The following is a 19,223-nucleotide window of genomic DNA, read 5'->3' as shown; positions in this document are numbered from 1 at the left end:
AAGCAGCAGTCGGCGTGGATGAGGAAGAGTACGGCTTCTTTTTCGGTGCCTGTGGATGTTTTTCGGCACCGCGGGTAGGGCGGGGCATGGGAAGCAGTCTCTCGGTGTGCACCTAGACCCGAAGGTGAAGGTGTGACCGAAGCCTTTTTAGTGGTGTCGAGGGGGGAGTTCGGGTCGGGGTCGACGTCTGTACTCACGACCCTCTGTGCTGGAGTGATATCCTTGACGTCGGAGTCATCGGCTTCGGAGGCGCTGACTTGGTCTTCTTCGACCCGCCCCTGCTCTGGCACATTGACGCCCTCTTGGAAGATGTCGTCGGGGATCGAACGCGACGAGAGAGCCATGGTTCTTCTAGCTTGTCGGTCCCGAATCGTCGTCTTGGAGCGGAAAGAGGCGAAAGCTGGACAGTCTCTGGCCTCGTGCTCTGGTGAGAGGTTAGAGGTTGCACACCTCATGCAGATCGGTGTGGGGAAACTTCGACCAACATCGAGGACACTTTTTGAATGGCGTCCTTTCCATGAGCCAGATAAGGCCTAGGTAGGCCCGAAGGCCTTCGTCGATGACCAAAATCGAAGACTTCAAAGTTGTTGAGAGTCACGTGGATTGGGAAAACGCGATCGAGACAATGGAAGGATTGCGCGTCGAAAGAAAAAAACTGTAACTGTTCCGAACTGGAGCGCGAGAAACACTTCCGAGCCCGATGGCGGAAAAAAACAATCTGAGGATGGAGCTGATGCCCATGCGCACTATGATCCAAAGGAGGAGTCGCCTATCTCGTGACTTCCAAAGACTTTCCAGGACAAAAACAAGTGCAAACATCCGGGCCCAACACCAGATGGCGATCTGTGCATAGTGTGTAATCTGCAGCTCATATGCCTCGAACTACCACTTTTAGAAAGTAGGTATTTTCTTGTTCAGTTAACCTCTCCAGGCCAACCCGTGTGCCTGTGCTGGAATGTGGATTGCCTGTCTGGGTTTTGGATGACAGAAGGTTGGGGAGCAGGAGTGGCTCCAGATACTCTAGGTAGGTCAGGAAAGGGCTGACTGAATTGGGGTAGGGGGAGGAGATTTCCTTGCACCTCAAAGGGCCTGGTCTGCCTCTGACCATGCCGTCTCCACCTCCTGCCAGGAAGTCACACCAGAGAAGGCAGAACTGGTTCTGGCTGGGCACAGACACTCTTTGCCTAGAGATCAAAGGATTTTGGGATATACCCCTGAACTTTAGAACTCTTTTGGACCAAGAAGACTGCCAAGAAGAAGAGCTGGAGAAGCTGTGAGGAAGAACTATCGCTTTGCTGAGTGCTTTGCTGTGTTGGCCTGCAGTGGCTGCTTCTGTCTTGGGCAGTGAAAGGACTGGACTGAACTTTCTGCCATCTATTTTTGTGAGTTTCCCCAAGGGCTTGAGGTAGAGCTTGCCCCCTGTTCAAGAAGTCTCAGGAACAGCAAAGACTTCAAATTCTTCTGCCTTCAGCTCTGGGGGCTGTGTGTTTTGTGCTGCAACAGAAGAAAAAGCAACTCAACGCCGTTTACGATGCCGCTGCCAACTCTGTGTCCTGAAGACACCGCAACGCTGCACCGCAACCCTGGTCTCACCTATGACGCCTGCTGATGCCACCACAAGCCGCTGCTTGCACCGCGACCTGTAGGCACTGCCTCGCTTCACGACACCACCTTGGTATCACCAACGACGCTGCTCCATGCCGAAATCAATGCACCTGCTTGCACTGTGGTTCGAGGGCACCGCTCGTAAAGTTACACGACGCACCGCCCTCATCCAGCACCGCAGCCTTGGCCTACCGACGCCGGTGCCATCGACTCCAGTTTGACAGCCGACAACAGCGCTTCAGCAGCGACTACGCACTGCTTGCACCGCGACCTGTCATCACTGCGACGAGCACCGCATCCTCTTCCCACCGCGAGCCTGATCTCACCGACGACACCATCTGATGCCACCACCGCGCTGCTGCTCGCACGTGACCTGAGTGCACCGCACCGCTGCACTTCGCACCGCAGCACCCGACGCCAGCGCTCCTGACTTAACAGAGGGGAGTTCGATCTGCAACACGTGTGACTTCAAGGGCCCCGACGACTTCTGCACCAACCTCCATAATAGACGCCTGCAGACACCGTGCTTTCGGAAGCTCAATGAGAGGTCGCCAACGCCCTGCATTTCTAAAAGGTACTGTTTGCGGGTCTTCCCGACACCGTAGTTAACCTGTGACGCCGCGGTCTACCAGAACTGTTTGGATTTGCTTGTTCACGACGCCGCGATAGCCCCGGACGGAACTATCGACTTCAAGGAACTGTTTTTCAAGGTTATTTTGATAACTGAAGCTTTCTGAATACTGTATTGTGGATTTTTATCGTTTTTGGTCTTGTCTTGAATATATAAATATATTGGATATTTTTCTAAACTGGTGTGGTGTCCTTTTGTAGTGCGTACACTGTATTACTGTTGGCTATGTGCAAGTGCTTTACACACTGCCTCTAAGATAAGCCTGACTGCTCGTGCCAAGCTACCAAGGGGGTGAGCAGGGGTTATTTTAGCAGTGTAACTCCCTTATCCTGGCTAGAGTGGTGGCTTCTGCCTGGCTTTGGCACATGTCTAGCCTACCAAAAATCCAATTTCTAACATTGGTTGTCAGTGGAGAGGATAAGACTTGCGTTTGCACTTGACTTACTGTGATTTGTGTGCACTACTACCGTATCGAAGACATTACGTGCCACATACTGGTTCTTTTTGGCCTATTTTTGATCTTGCCAGTTTGAACTCGCTACTTCATCATGCCTAAATCAAGAGCATCATCTGTTGCATCCCTGGAAATTGCCTTTGAGGAGGATAGGTTGGAATCCTACAATGTTAGGGAATTGAAATCAATTAGCAAAAACCTATAAGTCAGAGGCCTCACGAGGAAGGAGGAGCTACAAAAGGCGCTGAGGGCCTGGGTAGCTTCCAGACATGCCAGCGAGCAGTCTGATGATCTCAGTGGAGGGGCGGAGGACCCTCTGCCAAGGGTGGATGTGCTTTTGGGAGGGGGGGACCCTCCCGGCCAGGCAGCAGTGGCCTGTCCCCAGGAGAGCTGGAGGACAGACAGGAAGTAAGGAGAGAAGCAGTAGAACTGGAGAAGCTTAAGTTAGCCATGGAGGATAAATGGATGATGATAGAGCATGAGTTCAGGATAAAGGACCTGGATCAGAGGAGTAGAGCCAGATCAGATGGTGGCAGCAACCGGTCAAGACAGGCAGATAGGATTGTGCACATCCCTAAGAATGTAGGCAAAGAATTCAAGAAGGGGGATGACATACAAAGGTGGTTTCAGAGTTACGAGGCAGCGATACACATGAATGGGGTCCCTGATGAGAATTGGGGAGCAGGATTGTGGCCTCTCTTCCCAGAAGAAGCAAGGGATACTTTAATAGCTTTGGGTAAGGGGCATCACCTCACCTATCCAGACATGAAGGACGCCCTTCTCACTAAGTATGGTCTCAATCCTGAAAAGTACAGGGATCAGTTCAGGTCCGGTAAGCAGTACGATGCCAACACTTGGTTGGAATGTATAGGTATGTTTTGCAGGTCACTGGATGGCTAGGTGAAGGACAGATTTTCAGGGTGTCTACAATTTGATTGCATTGGAGCACTTGTCTAGTCTGTTTTGCAGATCTGTGCCAGCACCTAGTTGGTAGTAAGGTGACTGACCCCAGGAAGCTTGCTATGGAGGCGGACCGCTGGGTGAGTACCAAGGTCCACAGGAAAGCATATGGGGGAGACTCAGCCAAAGATGGGCAGGGTCCCCAGCAGAAAAGTGGGGGGGGGGGGGACAAGGGTAAAACATAGGATTTCCCTAAAGGACCCCAGACTAACACCCAGGGTAAAGGTTCCCATCCCCCAGGAGATAAGAAACAGGGGCTCCCGTCAGAAAAGCCTAAGGAGACCGGCCCCACAAGTGTTTTGTATGTGACCAGGTGGGTCACATGAAGGGGTACCCCAAGCGCCCTAAGGGGGCACAGCCACTCACCGGTGGGCAGTCCAAGGTGTTGACTAGTGTAGCGCTTGGGGAGGAGGAGTACCCACAGGAGGGTGGGGACCCCGCAGAAATGACCCTTGTCTCACTAGGGGACAGTGAGATGGTCCCAGGGTACCCGGTGCCCCCTAACACAAAGAAATACAGCACCTAGGTGACCATCAATGGGAAATGGGTAGAGGCTCTCAGAAATACTGGAGCCAGTGTGACCTCAGTCCGGTGTCACCTGGTCTCTGAGAAAAAGGTAGTCCAGGGACATTCCACCAAGTAATTGAGCCCTTCCATGCCTGTAGATTGTCTGCTAGGTAACGACCTGGAGCAGTCCTTATGGAAGGATGTTGAGCTCAGGTCTCAGTTGGAGATGCTTGGGTTGCCATAGTGGGCATGCCTTTCCACTCGGTCAATGGCGGTTAGAGAGGGTGCTCAAGAGGACTTGGAGCTTGAAACAGTGGCCCAAGTCCCTTCCAAGAGAAAGGGCAAGGGGCGTGGGAAACCGGCCCCTGACGTTCCCACAGACCGGGAGGAAGTGGACCTTGAGGGGGACGCCCCAGTGCCTACAGGGGAGCAGGTAGCCAAACTGGGGCACATCGCTGAGCTGACCCATTGGCTGCAAGAATGGGGTCCCACCAGAGAGGAATTCTGCAAGGAGCAGAAAGAGTGACCTTCTCTAAAGGGTCTGCGGCGGCAGGCTGCAGACCAGGCAGCTGGTGATCAGTCCAGTTCACATTGGATATACTGGGAGAATGATGTCCTGTACAGTGAGCCTAAGGTCGCTGAGCCTGGGTCAACCCGTGTGCTGGTGGTGCCCCAGCGCTTCAGGACCTTCCTACTGGATTTGGTTCATGACGTGCCTTTGGCAGGACATATGGGGCAGGAGAAGACCTTTGACAGTCTTGTCACCCACTTCTTCTGGCCCCAAATGCAAAGGCAGTCAGATGGACATCGCAGGTCTTGCCAAACTTGCCAGGCAAGTGGTAAGAGTGGGAGGAAAGTCAAAGCTCCTCTCCAACCTTTTCCGGTTGTTGGAACACCCTTTGAAAGGGTAGGAATGGACATTGTGGGGCCACTGGATCCCAAGACAGCCATGGGCAACGGGTACATCCTGGTCTTGGTGAACCATGCCACCCGGTACCCGGAGGCAATCCCTCTCAGGACAACGATGGCGCCCGTGGTGGACCTGGCGTTAATGGGGATCTTTTCGCGAGTGGGGTTCCCCAGAGAGGTGGTTTCTGACAGGGGGACCAATTTCATATCCAAGTATATGACATCCCTGTGGAAGGAGTGTGGTGTAACCTACAAGTTCACCACCCCTTACCACCCACAAGGTAATGGTCTGGTGGAGAGATTCAACCAGACCTTGAAGGGCATGATTAAGGGTCTAACGGAACCCATTTTCTTTTAAAAAAAAAAATATTTTTATTAAATTTCCAATAATGCCATCACATGCAGCTTCAATAACACAGCAGCTTATCCTGCAGATTATAGTTCACGCTGTTCCTTTTCAAACTGTCCCCCTTCCCCCACCCTCCCCATCCACCGGTGCGCCTTAAGGTATATACAGTATAATCATTTACAGAATTACCGGAGCAGTTTAACAACATTATTTAGCAGGGACAGTACTGTACTGGAGGCTGCGATATCATACACAATAACTGCCACCATTAGCCCATAGCTAGTTGGTCAATCTAGTCAATCATGGGAACTGGGATTCCCCGTCCCTGTTCAAGCAAGTCCTAGGGTCTAACAGAACCCATGAGGCGTAAGTGGGACGTCCTCTTGCCGTGCCTTCTCTTTGCATACAAGGAGGTACAACAGAAGTCTCTTGGGTTCAGTCCCTTTGAGCTTCTGTATGGTCACCCTGTGAGAGGACCTCTGAGTTTTGTGAAGGAAAGCTGGGAGGCAGCTCCCAGGAAAACTCCCCAGGATGTGTTCAGTTACATGCTGGTCTTCAGAAACCAAACTGCCCGCTTCAAGGAACTCGCTCAGGCGAACCTAGAAGCAAGCCAGAAAGAAATTAGGAAGTGGTATGACCAGAATGCCACTCTGGTCGAATTTCAACCTGTGCAAAAAGTGTGAGTCATGGCCCCAGTGGAACCTTGTGCTTTGCAGGACAAGTGTTTAAACAAAAACAATTGGTTCTGTGGGGATATATGCAATTGCTTAGGGTTCTGTTTGTAAATACAGAGAACAGTTACTTTTTATAAAACAATGATTCACAAAAGAAATTAATCCACACATGAGGAAACACACACAAAAATCAGAATCAATAGTGTATTCTAAATTAGTATTGAATACTAAAGGCTGTCACAGTTACAAATTCAATTGTATCAAAAGACAATAAGTGACCGTAGTGAGTAAAGTGACATGTAGTGATTGAGTGATATGGACAATACACTATATACAAAAAAATACATGTGAAACAAATCGGGAGGGAGGGGAAGCTTTGGAGAAGGTTTTGTCCTGTTTCTTTATGCACATGTGCTGCGAGATCCAATAATAAAATCGTTATCATGAGGAAGGTGCGGACATATATGGCATGTCGACGTTTCGACCCCGAAAGTAGTGCAATTTTAAGGTGCATCAGGGCGGGTCTTCTTCAGGACTATGGAGGGATGAGTGGACAGCCTATAAAATTAAAAAAATATTTTTAGGTGTGTGTTTAAGACAGATGAATGTTCTAACTGTTTGATCATTAGTTGGCAGCTTACCAATGGCGCAGGCGTCTCAATGAATGAAATCGGAATGCAGTGATTAAGTAGCGTTTCACAATTTGACAAAGCAGGTCTCCACCAGCCGGTTGGAGCTTGGGGAATACAATGGGCAAGGGTTCAGGAAAATATAACTAGCAATTCCTGCATAGGACATACTACATAGGACAGAAGATTAAAAGAAGAATGGCATACCTCATGTATATCTTCAAGCAGACCTCCACCAGCCGGTTGGGGTCTCGTAATAAAAGCCTATCGATTCAGACTTCCTGTTAAAGTAGAAGGAAGGACTAATTATCCAGTCACTTAGTGGCGCTATGAATTGCTATTGCGTTATTAACAAAAGAGGCCAGATCTGAGTAATACGTGTCTCACCTAAGCGCAAGGAAGTTGCTTCTAGCGCGAGCGCGACGTGCATGCTGAAGTGCAGCAGCTCAGTTGAGCTGTCAGGAACTGACACATCACTGTCAGCTGGAGGCCGTCTCCACAGTGTAGCAGCGGAATACCTTCTTGATAAGCGTGACCGCTGTGTCATGCTGAATATATATCCAGCGGGTTGTAATTCAGACGCATTCAAACCATATGATATCGAAGAATGGTTTTGGCGCGATGTATACAGTTTGGTCAAAATGTATAAGAACTTTAAGCATTTCCACAACCACATTAACAAATATGCCTATACATGTAGCAATACAATGATAGTGCCACGAGAAACACAAAATATGATTTAACCATTACATTGTACGGTCAAAATTCACAAAAACTTTATGCACTATAATAATCAAATTAGCAAATAAGTTTTAAAGAAGCTTACAAACGTGAGAAACTTTATGCATTGTGACAATCAATTTTATCAACTATGTTTTAACAAAGCTAACAAACGTGAGCCACACCAAATGTTAGCAAGCAGGCTGCCGTGTAGTACATGGCGTTGCCATGTCTATTTTAGCAAGCACGCTAGAATGTAGCGGTTTCATTGTGCTAGGTAATGAGTGAACATTTCGACATTCGTGACATTTAGGCAATGTATGTAAAAAGGAACGTGATGCATTCTCAAGTTCTTGAGAATCAGGGTTTGCAACAAGGAAATATCAAGTGCTTTACATATTGTCAGGGAAGTGTAACTAAGAGCCTGGTTTGTTGTTTGAGATTCTATAATCTAGCCATTTGTTTGTATGTCTCCTCTTGGTCGTTTAATCCTGTATTGACAGAGTCAAGAGTATGAATCCATCTGCATTCTTTTAAGTTCAGTGAAGAATGGATACTGCCCCCTCTTGGGTGTAAGGTGATTTTCTCCAGTACCCACCATTGTATCTCTTCTGCTGTGTGGTTATTTTTGGAGAAGTGCTCCACCAGGGGAGCCCCCTGGACATTGCAGCAGAATCTGCTGCAGTGTTAAAGAATCCTTGTTTTGACCTTTTGAGTAGTCTGGCCGACATAAACTTTCCCACAGGGACATCGTATGGCATATATTATGTTGTCACTGTTACAGTTGGTATGGTGGGTCAGATGGTATGTATTGCCCATATGTACAAACGATGAGCCAGTCTTTGCAAAATCAAATGCTTTGCAGCTGCTACATTTAAAATGACTCCGTAATGGGGGTAAGTTTAGTTGTTGTCTAATGTCTGGATTTTTCTCTGTTTCTAAAAAGGAATTTACAACATAGTCCTTGATGTTCCTGGCCCTCTTGAAAGTGAAGAACGTTTTTTCTTGGATGTCAATCTCAGTGCTTATCAAGTTCCAGTACTTTAGCAATACCCTCTTGATTTCATGACGGCGTGTGTTACACGTGGTTACGCAGACCAACTTCTCTAGATTGTCCACAGAAGGTTGTATCTCCAAGAGAGTCTCTCTTGGACGGTACCAAGCCCTTTTCCTGGCACGATATAATAGGACCTTGGGGTATCCTCGATCTCTCAATTTCCCAATGAGGACATCCGTTTCTCTGTAGAAATCACTTCTTTTTTTAACAGTTTTGGTGCAATCTTAGAAACTGGCCGTATCAGTTATCAATCCAATTATGTTCAGTGAAAGCAATGTGCAATTATTCGTACCTCCGATTAGTTCAAGCATTGTTTTTTATCAAGGAGCTCTGTAGATTCAATCCTTTTATGGCATTGTAAGAAGATTTGTTTAGCAGGCATGAACAATTAAGTTACTATTTTTTTTATTATGTTTTGCAAGCATATGTCAGTATTTATAAAAAATTAAGTCATTTTCACATGTAACTGAGGTACTATTAGTTCATGTTTCTAAATTGTCAAATACATTTTGAGGCTAGCTATATATCATCATTCTGATATTTCAATCTTCAAAAGGTATGCCTTGTAACTTGTGATAGAGTAATATTAGTATTCTAAAAGTCCTGCTGGACTTGGTCTATGCCCTGTCCTTTTGTTACAGGTTGGTGGGTAGAAATTGTATTTAATTTCTAATTCTAATTTGTTTCCATGGACCACAGGTGAGATACCACTTGTAAATGTTTGATAATTGAAGAGTCACAAGAGGTAGACTAAGGTGCTAGCACCACTGTACCTGAGTACTGTCTATTCTATCTTCCTTAAGGCAGAGAGGCGAAATGCACAACATCAGTAAAGCCAGACAAATTGTCTCTTAATATGAAAGTGGAAAAGGGTTATTCCCTTTAATTGTGAAAAACACAGATATGATGTGGAATCACAAAGCAAATGTCACCATCACCACCTTCAAAATCCCTCTTCGGAGCTTACATCCATGTAAACAACTGTAGTTGTGGCAGATGTAAGAACTTCTGCAAAGCATCAAAAAATAGTTATGTTGCATAAGTTTCTTTTATAAAGCATAATGTGGGCGGCAAGATGGCGGGCGTAAGAATGGCCGTGTGAGTTCGCAGCTCCCAGGCTCCCAGAAGCGGAATGACGGTGGCGCAGTACTAGCTCACTTTAAGCACCAGGATATGCAGTGACTCACCGGCGGGCGTGCCAATATTCTCTGGCCTCTTGTGCGGCGGATTTCACTGCTGTTGGCGGCAAGGAGGCTCCGGACACAGGCTTGGTGTACAGGGCGGCCGCGACACGTTAGCGGTGAGCCCGTAGCAGCAGCTCTGAGGATGCCGCAGAAGGCTGGGCGTGGTAGAGCCCGAGGAAGAGCGGAGAGCGAGACAGCTGGTGGTGTAGGCAACATACCGCCTGGAGGAAACGCCAAGGGGAAGGCCATGACTCCAGGGGAGAGGAAGACTGAAGGGGGTAAGCGCTCCATCCCCACGGTCTCTACAATTTTCACCAGCAAACCCAAGAAAAATGCTGTGCCACTACAAGCTAATGTAGAAAAAATTTAAATAGCAGACTCAAAGCTTCTCTCTCAGGGGTTACAGAATGGAGATTCAATTTTTGAAAAAATGCCAGAACATATGGTCGTGGGTAAGCTACAGATTAAACTGATAAATGCAGACAAAACCAGCGCTAGAACTATTTTTGAAAGTGCAGCATTAGGAGCACCATTGACTGGCGAGAATGGGGTGATTAAAGTTGGTAGTGAAAAGAACAAAGGGGACGGAGCACTCGCTGATCTAGTCAATGTAATGGGTACTCAGGCTCCTATCGCCAATCAAACACCAGACTACCTATTTAAAATACCAGAGCCCAGGGGTCCTTTAAATTGTGATGGTGCTAAAGACGTGGACTCTGGCGATTTTTTTTTTTTTTTTTCTTTTTTCTTTCTTTATCAGACTCGTCAGACGTTGCTGACGGGGAGTTTGAACTATCAGACAGCGAAAGCTTAGTGACGAGGACAAGTGATTACCGGGCTAGCGAGAGCCAAGGGGAAAAGTGGAGTGATGGGGTAGACAAGAGTACCCCAGACTGTACGTAAAAAGGATGGTTACAGGGGGTCAATCGCTCACGTTACTTCTGATGATGATGCAGAGAAATTACACTGGGACTATTCATTTACTTCGCAAATTGGCGCGGCAGGTGCCATGGCTGCGAGCCCTCTAGATGGTGCAGAAAGTGTTTCACTGGTGGATATATTCCAAAGTATAAGGGCTCCTAGGGAAGAAACCAGGGCGGAAGGCCAAAGGGTGCAGGGGGCATGTCGCAAGCTACAGAACACTGTGAGGCGCATAGAAAAATCCTGCACGGAATTTACGGCTCGCTTTACGGAGGCTGAAGCAAGAATTTCTTGCCTGGAAGACGAGCTAGCTGCCCAGAAAATCACTACAGAGACCTTAAGCTCGGCGAAAGATGATACCCTGTGGAAACTAACCGACCTGGAAAATCGGCTGCGCGGGAACAATCTAAGCGTGATTGACATTCCGGAGGGGTCGGAAGGGACTGATGTGCGACAGTTTATTATAGATTTGTTTACAGAAGCCTTTCCCACCCTAACCCAATGGGACTGGAAAACAGAGATACAGCGAGCTCATAGATTCCCCTTTATCCAACGAGCTAGACCTGGTCCGAATACCTCTCGCCCCAGAGCTATTCTAATCTCTGTCAATAACTTTCTAGCGAGAGAGGCTTTGTATGATCTAGCCCGTTCTGACCGAAAGAAGTCTGGTAAAGGTATTGAGGTTTTCGTTCGCCCTGATTACTGCCCGCTCACAGTTGAAACTAGATGGCAGTTACGACAGCCTATTATACCTTTTCATAATAAAGGGGCCCAAGCAGATCTATTAAATCCCGCCAAACTGAAAGTAGTTAGTAAGGATCAAATATGGTTCTTCACTTCAGAGGCGGCGGCTAAAACATTTTTGCACTCTTTGTAAAGGTTATAAAGATAGGAATTCGCCGGCTCGATACTGGCACTTAATGTAGGTTTTGAGCTTTTTTTTCTTTCTCCCCTGCGTATCTGGTTTTGTGCTATATGGTGCTTATATACTGTTTAGATTATTCTGTCTCTGGGGCCCGGCTGGGGTTGCTGGGGCTCGACTCATCCCTGGGACCATTGGTCCTAAAGCCTCAATGAGGGGGAAGGAGGGTTGGGTGGGAATGGGGTCTCGGCTGAGTCCTCATTGGGGATGGGGATGGGTGGGTGTCAAGGGATGGGGGTTGGGTGAGTGTGGGTGTGGGGGGATGGGAATGGGGTCTCGGCTGAGGCTCATTGGGGCTGGGTGGGTGTCAAGGGAGGTGGGTTGGGAGGGTGTGGCTGTGGGGGTTTATGGGTGAAAAATAAAAAAACAATTCATGGTAAACTGAAATTAGGACACAACTTAATGATGCTTAATAGGTTTTAGACCAGGACTAGTTATGGCAGGTAGTTTTAGGAAACCGGGATTGCGGCTTTGCACGTTAAATGTATGTGGCCTTAATAATTATGGGAAGCGTCAGAGGGTAGCCGCTGAGATTAGAATGTTGCAACCTGATATATTATGTATTCAGGAAACCCACATTACCTGGGGCAAGAAACATGTGCTATCAGAGCTAGGACTGTCCCTTCTGGTTTGTACACAGAAATCCATTACAAACAGGGGGGTGGCAATCTTGGTTAAGGACACAATACAAGGCACTGGTAGAGCAATGTCCGATAAACAAGGGCGTTGGGTCATAGCCGGGGTCACAATAGACTCGAAGATTTTTACAATCTGTTCAATATACGGGTCCAATTTGGACGAGGTTGGCGTTTTGGAGGAGCTCAATGTTGAACTTGCCTCATGGCCAACCCCCTTGATAGTCTGTGGGGATCTCAATATCCATCTGGAGCCACAAGGGTTACAAGCAGGGATAAACAACTACAAGGGAAGGAAGCCAAAAGTTTTTAAAGCACTATCCAATTGAATTTTAGACCATGGCCTTGTGGACGTGTGGGCTGTATTACACCATTCGGAACCAGGCTATACGTTCTTTTCACATCCCCATCAGAAATTGGTTAGATTAGATTATTTTTTTCTCCCCCCTTTACTGTTAAATCAGGCCTCAATGAATGTAGCGCCAAGAATCTCAGCGGACCACGGTCCGTTAGTATTAAATATCCCAGCAGTGAGAACTTTGGTCAAAGTTAGAAATTTCACATTTGACAGAAAGCTTCTGCTAGATGACGCATTTGTATTACATATGAAAGAATGTATCATACAATTTTTGTCCATTAATCGCAACTCCGCTCCCTTTGGGATGGTCTGGGATTCGCTGCAAGCGGGCATACGGGGGAATGCGTGAGTGTAGGGTTATATAAACAAAAACAGATTAAACAAATAGCGCAGGAGTTATATGCCAAGTTAGTTTTGGCAGAGGAGAAATTAGCACATGGGATTAGGGCTGAATCTGATATTACTGCTTTACAAAGGGAAGTTGCTCGATGCAAACCTAAAATGAATCTTCACTGGAGTAAGGATATTGCTGTAAAACATAGGCTAAATCGCGAGAACAGCTATGAATATGGGGAGGCTGTGGGGCGCCATTTGGCGCAGAGATTGCGTGCCAAGGAAGGAGCACAACGGATAGACCACACTATCGATGAACAAGGCATCTTAAGGGAAACTCCCACAGAAATCCTCATGGTATTTCATAATTGTTTTTGCAAACTTTACTCAGCTGAGACTACTGATAGGCCCAGAGGGGAAGCATTATTACAAGAATACTGCACCGCTAAACTTGATATGCAAATGGCCTCGGCTTTGGCTAGACATATAACTATGGAAGAGTTAGAAATTGCAGTCAATAGTCTCCCCAGTGATAAAGCTGCTGGGCCGGATATACTGCCCCTGCAGTTTTATATAACCTTCTTTAATGAAATGAAAAGGGATGTACTGGGCACAATGCTTTGTGCTCAACAGGGGGCACCCCCCTATCCTGGAAAGAAGCAAACATAATTGTTTTTAGAAAGAAAGATAAGCCCTCCAATCTTCCGGGATCTTACAGGCCGATCTCACTGTTAAATGCCGATGGCAAAGTATATGCCAAGATTTTGGCCAACTGGCTGTCAAAAGTTATTTCATCGCTGGTATCGACCAGGCAACACGGGTTTATACCCGGCCGAGGTACTACTAATCATATAAACAGGGTAGTCACAATGATTGATTGGGCCAACGCAAAACACTCTAAATTTGGCCTTATCCTATTAGATGCCGAGAAGGCTTTCGATCGGGTGGGATGGGACTTTCTTTGGGCTGCTCTTTTCAGTCTAGGCTTCAATCCGGGCTTTATTAAAGCAATTCAGGTTTTGTATCAATCTCCCACAGCTAAAGTATGTATAGCAGGCTCTGAATCAAAGCCGATCTCTATAGCCAGAGGCACCAGGCAGGGGTGTCCCTGCTCACCACTGCTGTATGCACTATATATAAATCCGTTTTTGAATATGTTAGAAGATACCCCCGGGATTGACCCTATGGTATGTGGGCAAGAACGCTGTCCGGTATTAGCCTACGCAGATGACATTGCGGTTGTAACATCTAACCCAATGGTGCGTGAGATAGAACCCCTGGCAACAAGTTATGGAATAGTTTCAGGGTATAAATTAAATCTAGCCAAAACGCAGATCTTGAGCCTTAATCTACCAGTTAAACATGGATTCAAGAATCATGAAGGAAGTTAATTATCTAGGGATAAAGCTTCGCACTTGTTTAAAATCATTAGTGGATACTAATTGGGCTGGCATCACCAGTGTTATTAAAGAACAGTTAGATCGCTATGAGTGTCTGCATTTGTCTTTGGTGGGCCGTTGTAATATCATAAAAATGGTAATCTTGCCAAAAGTGTTATATTTTTTTAGATCTGTACCACTGGAAGTAACCCAGGTGCAACTACAAAAGCTACAGTCAGTATGTGCACGATTTATATGGGCACAAGGGAAAACTCGTAGAGCCATGCGATACATGACGCTCCTACGAGAGAAAGGTAGATGGGCTGTTCCAGATTTTACCCTGTATTATTATGCTTGTATGCTGCAAAATATGAGAATACTTTTATCTGGAGAGTAGGTTATGAACAAAGCGGAATTTCCATCCATTTATCAAATTTTTCTTGGTTTTGAGGTTAAAAATCGCTTTTTTTTGTCATTTGATCTCAATTATTACAAAAGAACCAAATTTAAGGTATTAAATGCCGCTTATAAGATCTGGAGAGTAGTAAGGAAATCTCATAGGCTTGGGAGAATTACATGTTATACACCAACGGCAGCAACTGCACTACTCCCAGTGATATTTTGGGACAGGGTGGTAGATAGCTGGCGCAGGAAAGGAATAGTATTTATTGGGGATTTATATGTGCGTGGCGTTATGTCATCATTTTCGGTACTAGCGCAGAAATATGGATTGGCTAGTAAGGAATTCTTTAAATATTTACAATTACGTGACTTTCTCTTGAAACAGAGGGGGGAATTCGAATCCGACCCCTTGGTAGAAGCAATTAGGAAGAATGGACGTATCAGGACTATTTATAGTTTATTACAACTCCCACAGCCGAATGATCTAGAAAAACATAATCAGAAATGGAATAATAGGTTGGGGACTATAGATATCAATCTGGAAGATTGTATTGAGGTGGCCGCTAAAGTGTTTGTCTGCTAACCTGAAAGCACAATATTATAAGACCATGTTTAATTTATATCACACACCGGCTTAAATGGCTAAATGGGGAGCTGGAAACGATGGAAAATGTTTTCGATGTTGTAGCGAAGATGCTGATATTGTCCATATTTTTTATTCATGTAAAGAATTAACTAACCTCTTCTTATATATTGAAAGATTTCTTTATGAAATTTCGAAGATTCATGTTAAACTCTCAATGAGTGACATTTTATTAGGGATGGATTCTGGAGTTACAAGTGCAATGGCAAGATATAAAATACGGTATTTAATCTTTTTAACAACAGCGATTGCTAGACAATGTATCGCATCCACGTGGTTGCAAAAAGAGGCCCCGACATTTGAACAATGGAGAGCTAGATTTTTTTGTATATTTCAATTGGAACATAGTTTATATGCTCTGAAAGGTGTGCAGAAGCAAAAATGGGGCTTAGAAATATGGGGTATCGTGATGGATTATATGAAAATTAAAGAAAGCTATTTCTCATTCTTAGGCAACACTCATATGAGGTATGCGACAGGATGGAAATGTATCACTTTTGCACTTTGCACTTTCTCTTTTTTGTTGTTAAAATTACCCTTGCTGTTATCAATGTTGATTTTTAACTACCTGAATTTTTTAAAAAGCTAGTCCTTCCTTGATGTACTGTAATGCACTGATACCTGTTTTGTATGTCGTTTTATGTATCTTATATGCTACCTGAATTGGGAAATAAAAAAATACAAAAAATAAAAATAAAGCATAATGTGCGCCACTAAAGTGGTTTCTTAATACGGTTCCCGCATGTTGTTATTAGAAGTCCTAAGATCTAAACTCCTCAATTTAACAGGCTTATTTGGAACACTGACTTTTCCTGGATTCTGGGTGGTCTGGAAGGTCTCTTATGGGAGTTGGTTGCAGAGAGACTGTACTGCATTAGTTTGCCAACTGACAACCATTATATTATGTCATTTGGTTACTTTCATCACTGTTCAATCCATTAGCTTCTCAGCTAGTATTTAGTACTGTATGAAAACAATAAACTGTTGACAGAGCGTTAAGGGGACCTTCAAGTTCATGCCACCTTCTTCAGGACCAAACATATAATAAAGTTCTGTAAGATGCAAAGATTCTTTTAACCTCAGATTGTTGAAGAACAATTGGAACAATTGGGGTCTAAAATGCAAAAAACAATTGTAGGACACATCTCTTAAACTTACCACTAATACTTAACAATATCTCCTTCAATTCGGTGGTCCAAAATTAGTTTTTTAATCACATTAATTTAGGGCCCTTTCAAGTTATTTCTTATTTAAGTTATAGGTGGCCCAACTTTCAAATTTAGATTTTTTTATTTTGTAGAACAGACTTCAATTACTACCAATGATGAAGCTGTTCAATTTTGTAGCATCATAGTCAATCCATCATTAGGTGAAAGCATGAATATACAAATGTGAACCCACTTAAATAGTTCATCAAAATATTTTATAAACTATACTAATTTGCCCTTATTCATTCTTCACGGTTGAGTAAGGGGTACCATTGTTGCTACACACCAATTTTATTGAATATGATTCACTTCTGGTTATCTCAAATGCTGTTAATGTAATACTTGCCACTTTTGCTACCAGCGATTAAATCTAGGTAGTTACATTCAGAAGTAACAAGTTGTAACAATTGTAAGATAGGTAAGTCCTGATATCTTCACTATCTGCGTATTAAAAAGAGAAATTACTAATTACTGTCAACTCGCCTCTTTCACTATATCTGCAGCACATTATAAAGAAAATCTTTTTGTCCATTTTAAAACAATGTTTGACCTCAGACCTACTTTGTGGGCATGTATAAAATGAATGATTCAGACTACTCATTTTGATCTTAAGTTACCCGTCACCTTAATTGTACCACTACGTCTCTATGGCAAACCAGAGTCAGTCAACAAGGTTTTGTACTCTACGGAGATGAAGGATGAGAAGCCCCATTGAGGACAATGCTGTATGATCTATTGCAGTATTTAACACATTTAAAATGGTGTTTACCGCAGTCACTCTTTGTTTTTTTTCACTCTGTGTTAAGGATAAGAATGCCTTTTACCTGTAATATGTGAAAGTGAAAGACACAAGAGCAGACAGTGACACTCTTACCAAAGAGATGGCTTTGAACATTCAACTTACAGATTGCAACAGAAAGAAAAAAACGTAAAGTTCTTTGGAATATCTAAACGGGAACAGACAGAAGATGCAAGGACTGATGTCTAGGTATTCTGATAAACCACAAGAATGTATGTATAGGTGAAATCCAGAAAACCTATATGTCATGAGACCAGTCATCTATTACGTTGAAGATACAAATAGGCTTTAGGAAGTCCAGAAGTGGCATTACAAGCAGAAGAACTCAACGCAATGTAAGGGAAGAAATGTTGCTTGAATACTCTGCTAAGACATTGATGAATGTAAGCCAGTTTCAAGTTATGAGACCAAACTCAGCCTATGGTACAAAAGATACAACATTTTCAAACTTCGAGAGCTGCAGTCTTTGCTTTGATAGAAAATGGGAATATGGCAGCATTGTAAGGGGAGAATTGTTTAATATCTGTTTGTAACCATGGCAAAAACCTAGTTGATGTTATTTGTAACTGTTGTCAACAGCAGTAATTACTATTTTAGTTTTAATTTATAACCCCTTTGTTTGTTTTTCACAGTTGATATGTTTTCCAACCCTCTGGCCCCAGAGGGCCATGAGGTTGAGGATCTTCATTCCTTCCAGTGAGTACTGCAGTTTTTTCCTTTTAAGGGCAGCGGGTTGGGGTGTCCATATAGGGAATAGATGGTGAGAAAGTATGATGTCACAAAATCTTTATGAATCTGTAGTTTTAATACTTTTGGAATGCTTTTCTCAAGCGTCAAAGTCTCAGTATGCGTTTGCACAGAGGTCGATATGCTAATTCGGAAAAGTATTCTTCTCATAGTAGTGGATGGTGTAGGATAATTTGGAGGTTTAATTTCTGCTGCAAGGGCTTGTGTAAGCTGCAGGTTATGGGTTTGAATCCCACCAATGACAGCCCAGCCTTTAATTCTTCAAGGTGTGTTAAATGAGCAACCTTGAGTTGGGTAATAACAGAATCTAATATTTCATTGGTGAGATACTTTTTGATATTATGTATGCTCTATATAAAACATGGTTCTTATTTAAGTATGAAGCTCATTTCTAACATTTTATCTTTCACAAGGTCCAAGCTGACAAATGAAGACTTCAGGAAGCTTCTTATGACCCCTAGGGCAACGCCATCATCTGCACCACCAACCAAGTCATCTCAGCATCATGAGTAAGTACAGAAGACATTTTGTGACTAGACTAAACCTTGATTTCAACTATTAATCTTCATGTTCGCTACTGGGAGGTTTTCATTGAGCTGCATTGGAGCAGGAACAAATCACTGCAAAGCGCATATTTTTAAGATTTGACACTATTTTTTATGATGTGAGATTGATTGGAAAAGGTTGCTCATTTTTCCAAATTAGCATCCAAATACGACAGGATCATTTTAGTTCACACTGTGATTTTTGAAACGTTTTAATTCGATGATTCACTTAAGAATTAAATCACTTTTGTATGAGTAGCATCCAGAACAGTAAAATAAATTTGGCATCACCATAAAATCTGAAGGACCCAAAAGCTATTTTTGGGGTAAACGCTATAGGATCTGTTTATCCAGGTAAAATGACAACACTACTTTTACAGAGAGATGCTATGAAATATTGTCTGTAGAGGAAATACAATTCAAACATCAGGAAAATGTTAAAGGAAGATTAGAGAAGAAAACAAGGGCAAAATTTGTAATAGGGAAGAAAATACGGAGAACCCAGAAGCAATGAAAGAGCATGCAGAATATGTCAGCAATTCTTTATGTATTTGATGATGGTCTACACTTGCAGCATTTCCCAAGATCGCTACCCTTAATTTTTTTTTTTTTTTTTTTTTTTTTTTTTTAAATTGACATGATTTCATTTAAT

At 44.1% G+C, this 19,223-nt stretch overlaps 1 protein-coding gene across 1 annotated transcript in view; it reads left to right on the top strand.

The window, feature by feature from the left end:
- IK (IK cytokine) overlaps window positions 1-19,223 on the top strand; it is a 133,415-nt gene that overhangs the window by 29,539 nt on the left and 84,653 nt on the right. The window contains exons 2-3 of the mRNA XM_085617808.1: window positions 17,912-17,975; window positions 18,440-18,535. Coding sequence (XP_085473934.1) covers window positions 17,912-17,975; window positions 18,440-18,535 — 160 coding nt within the window. The remainder of the gene's footprint in view (window positions 1-17,911; window positions 17,976-18,439; window positions 18,536-19,223) is intronic.

This window comes from Triturus cristatus, chromosome 7, assembly GCF_964204655.1.
Source record: "Triturus cristatus chromosome 7, aTriCri1.1, whole genome shotgun sequence".
NCBI classification, from domain to species: Eukaryota; Metazoa; Chordata; class Amphibia; order Caudata; family Salamandridae; genus Triturus; species Triturus cristatus.
This window is presented reverse-complemented; position numbering and strand designations above follow the sequence as displayed.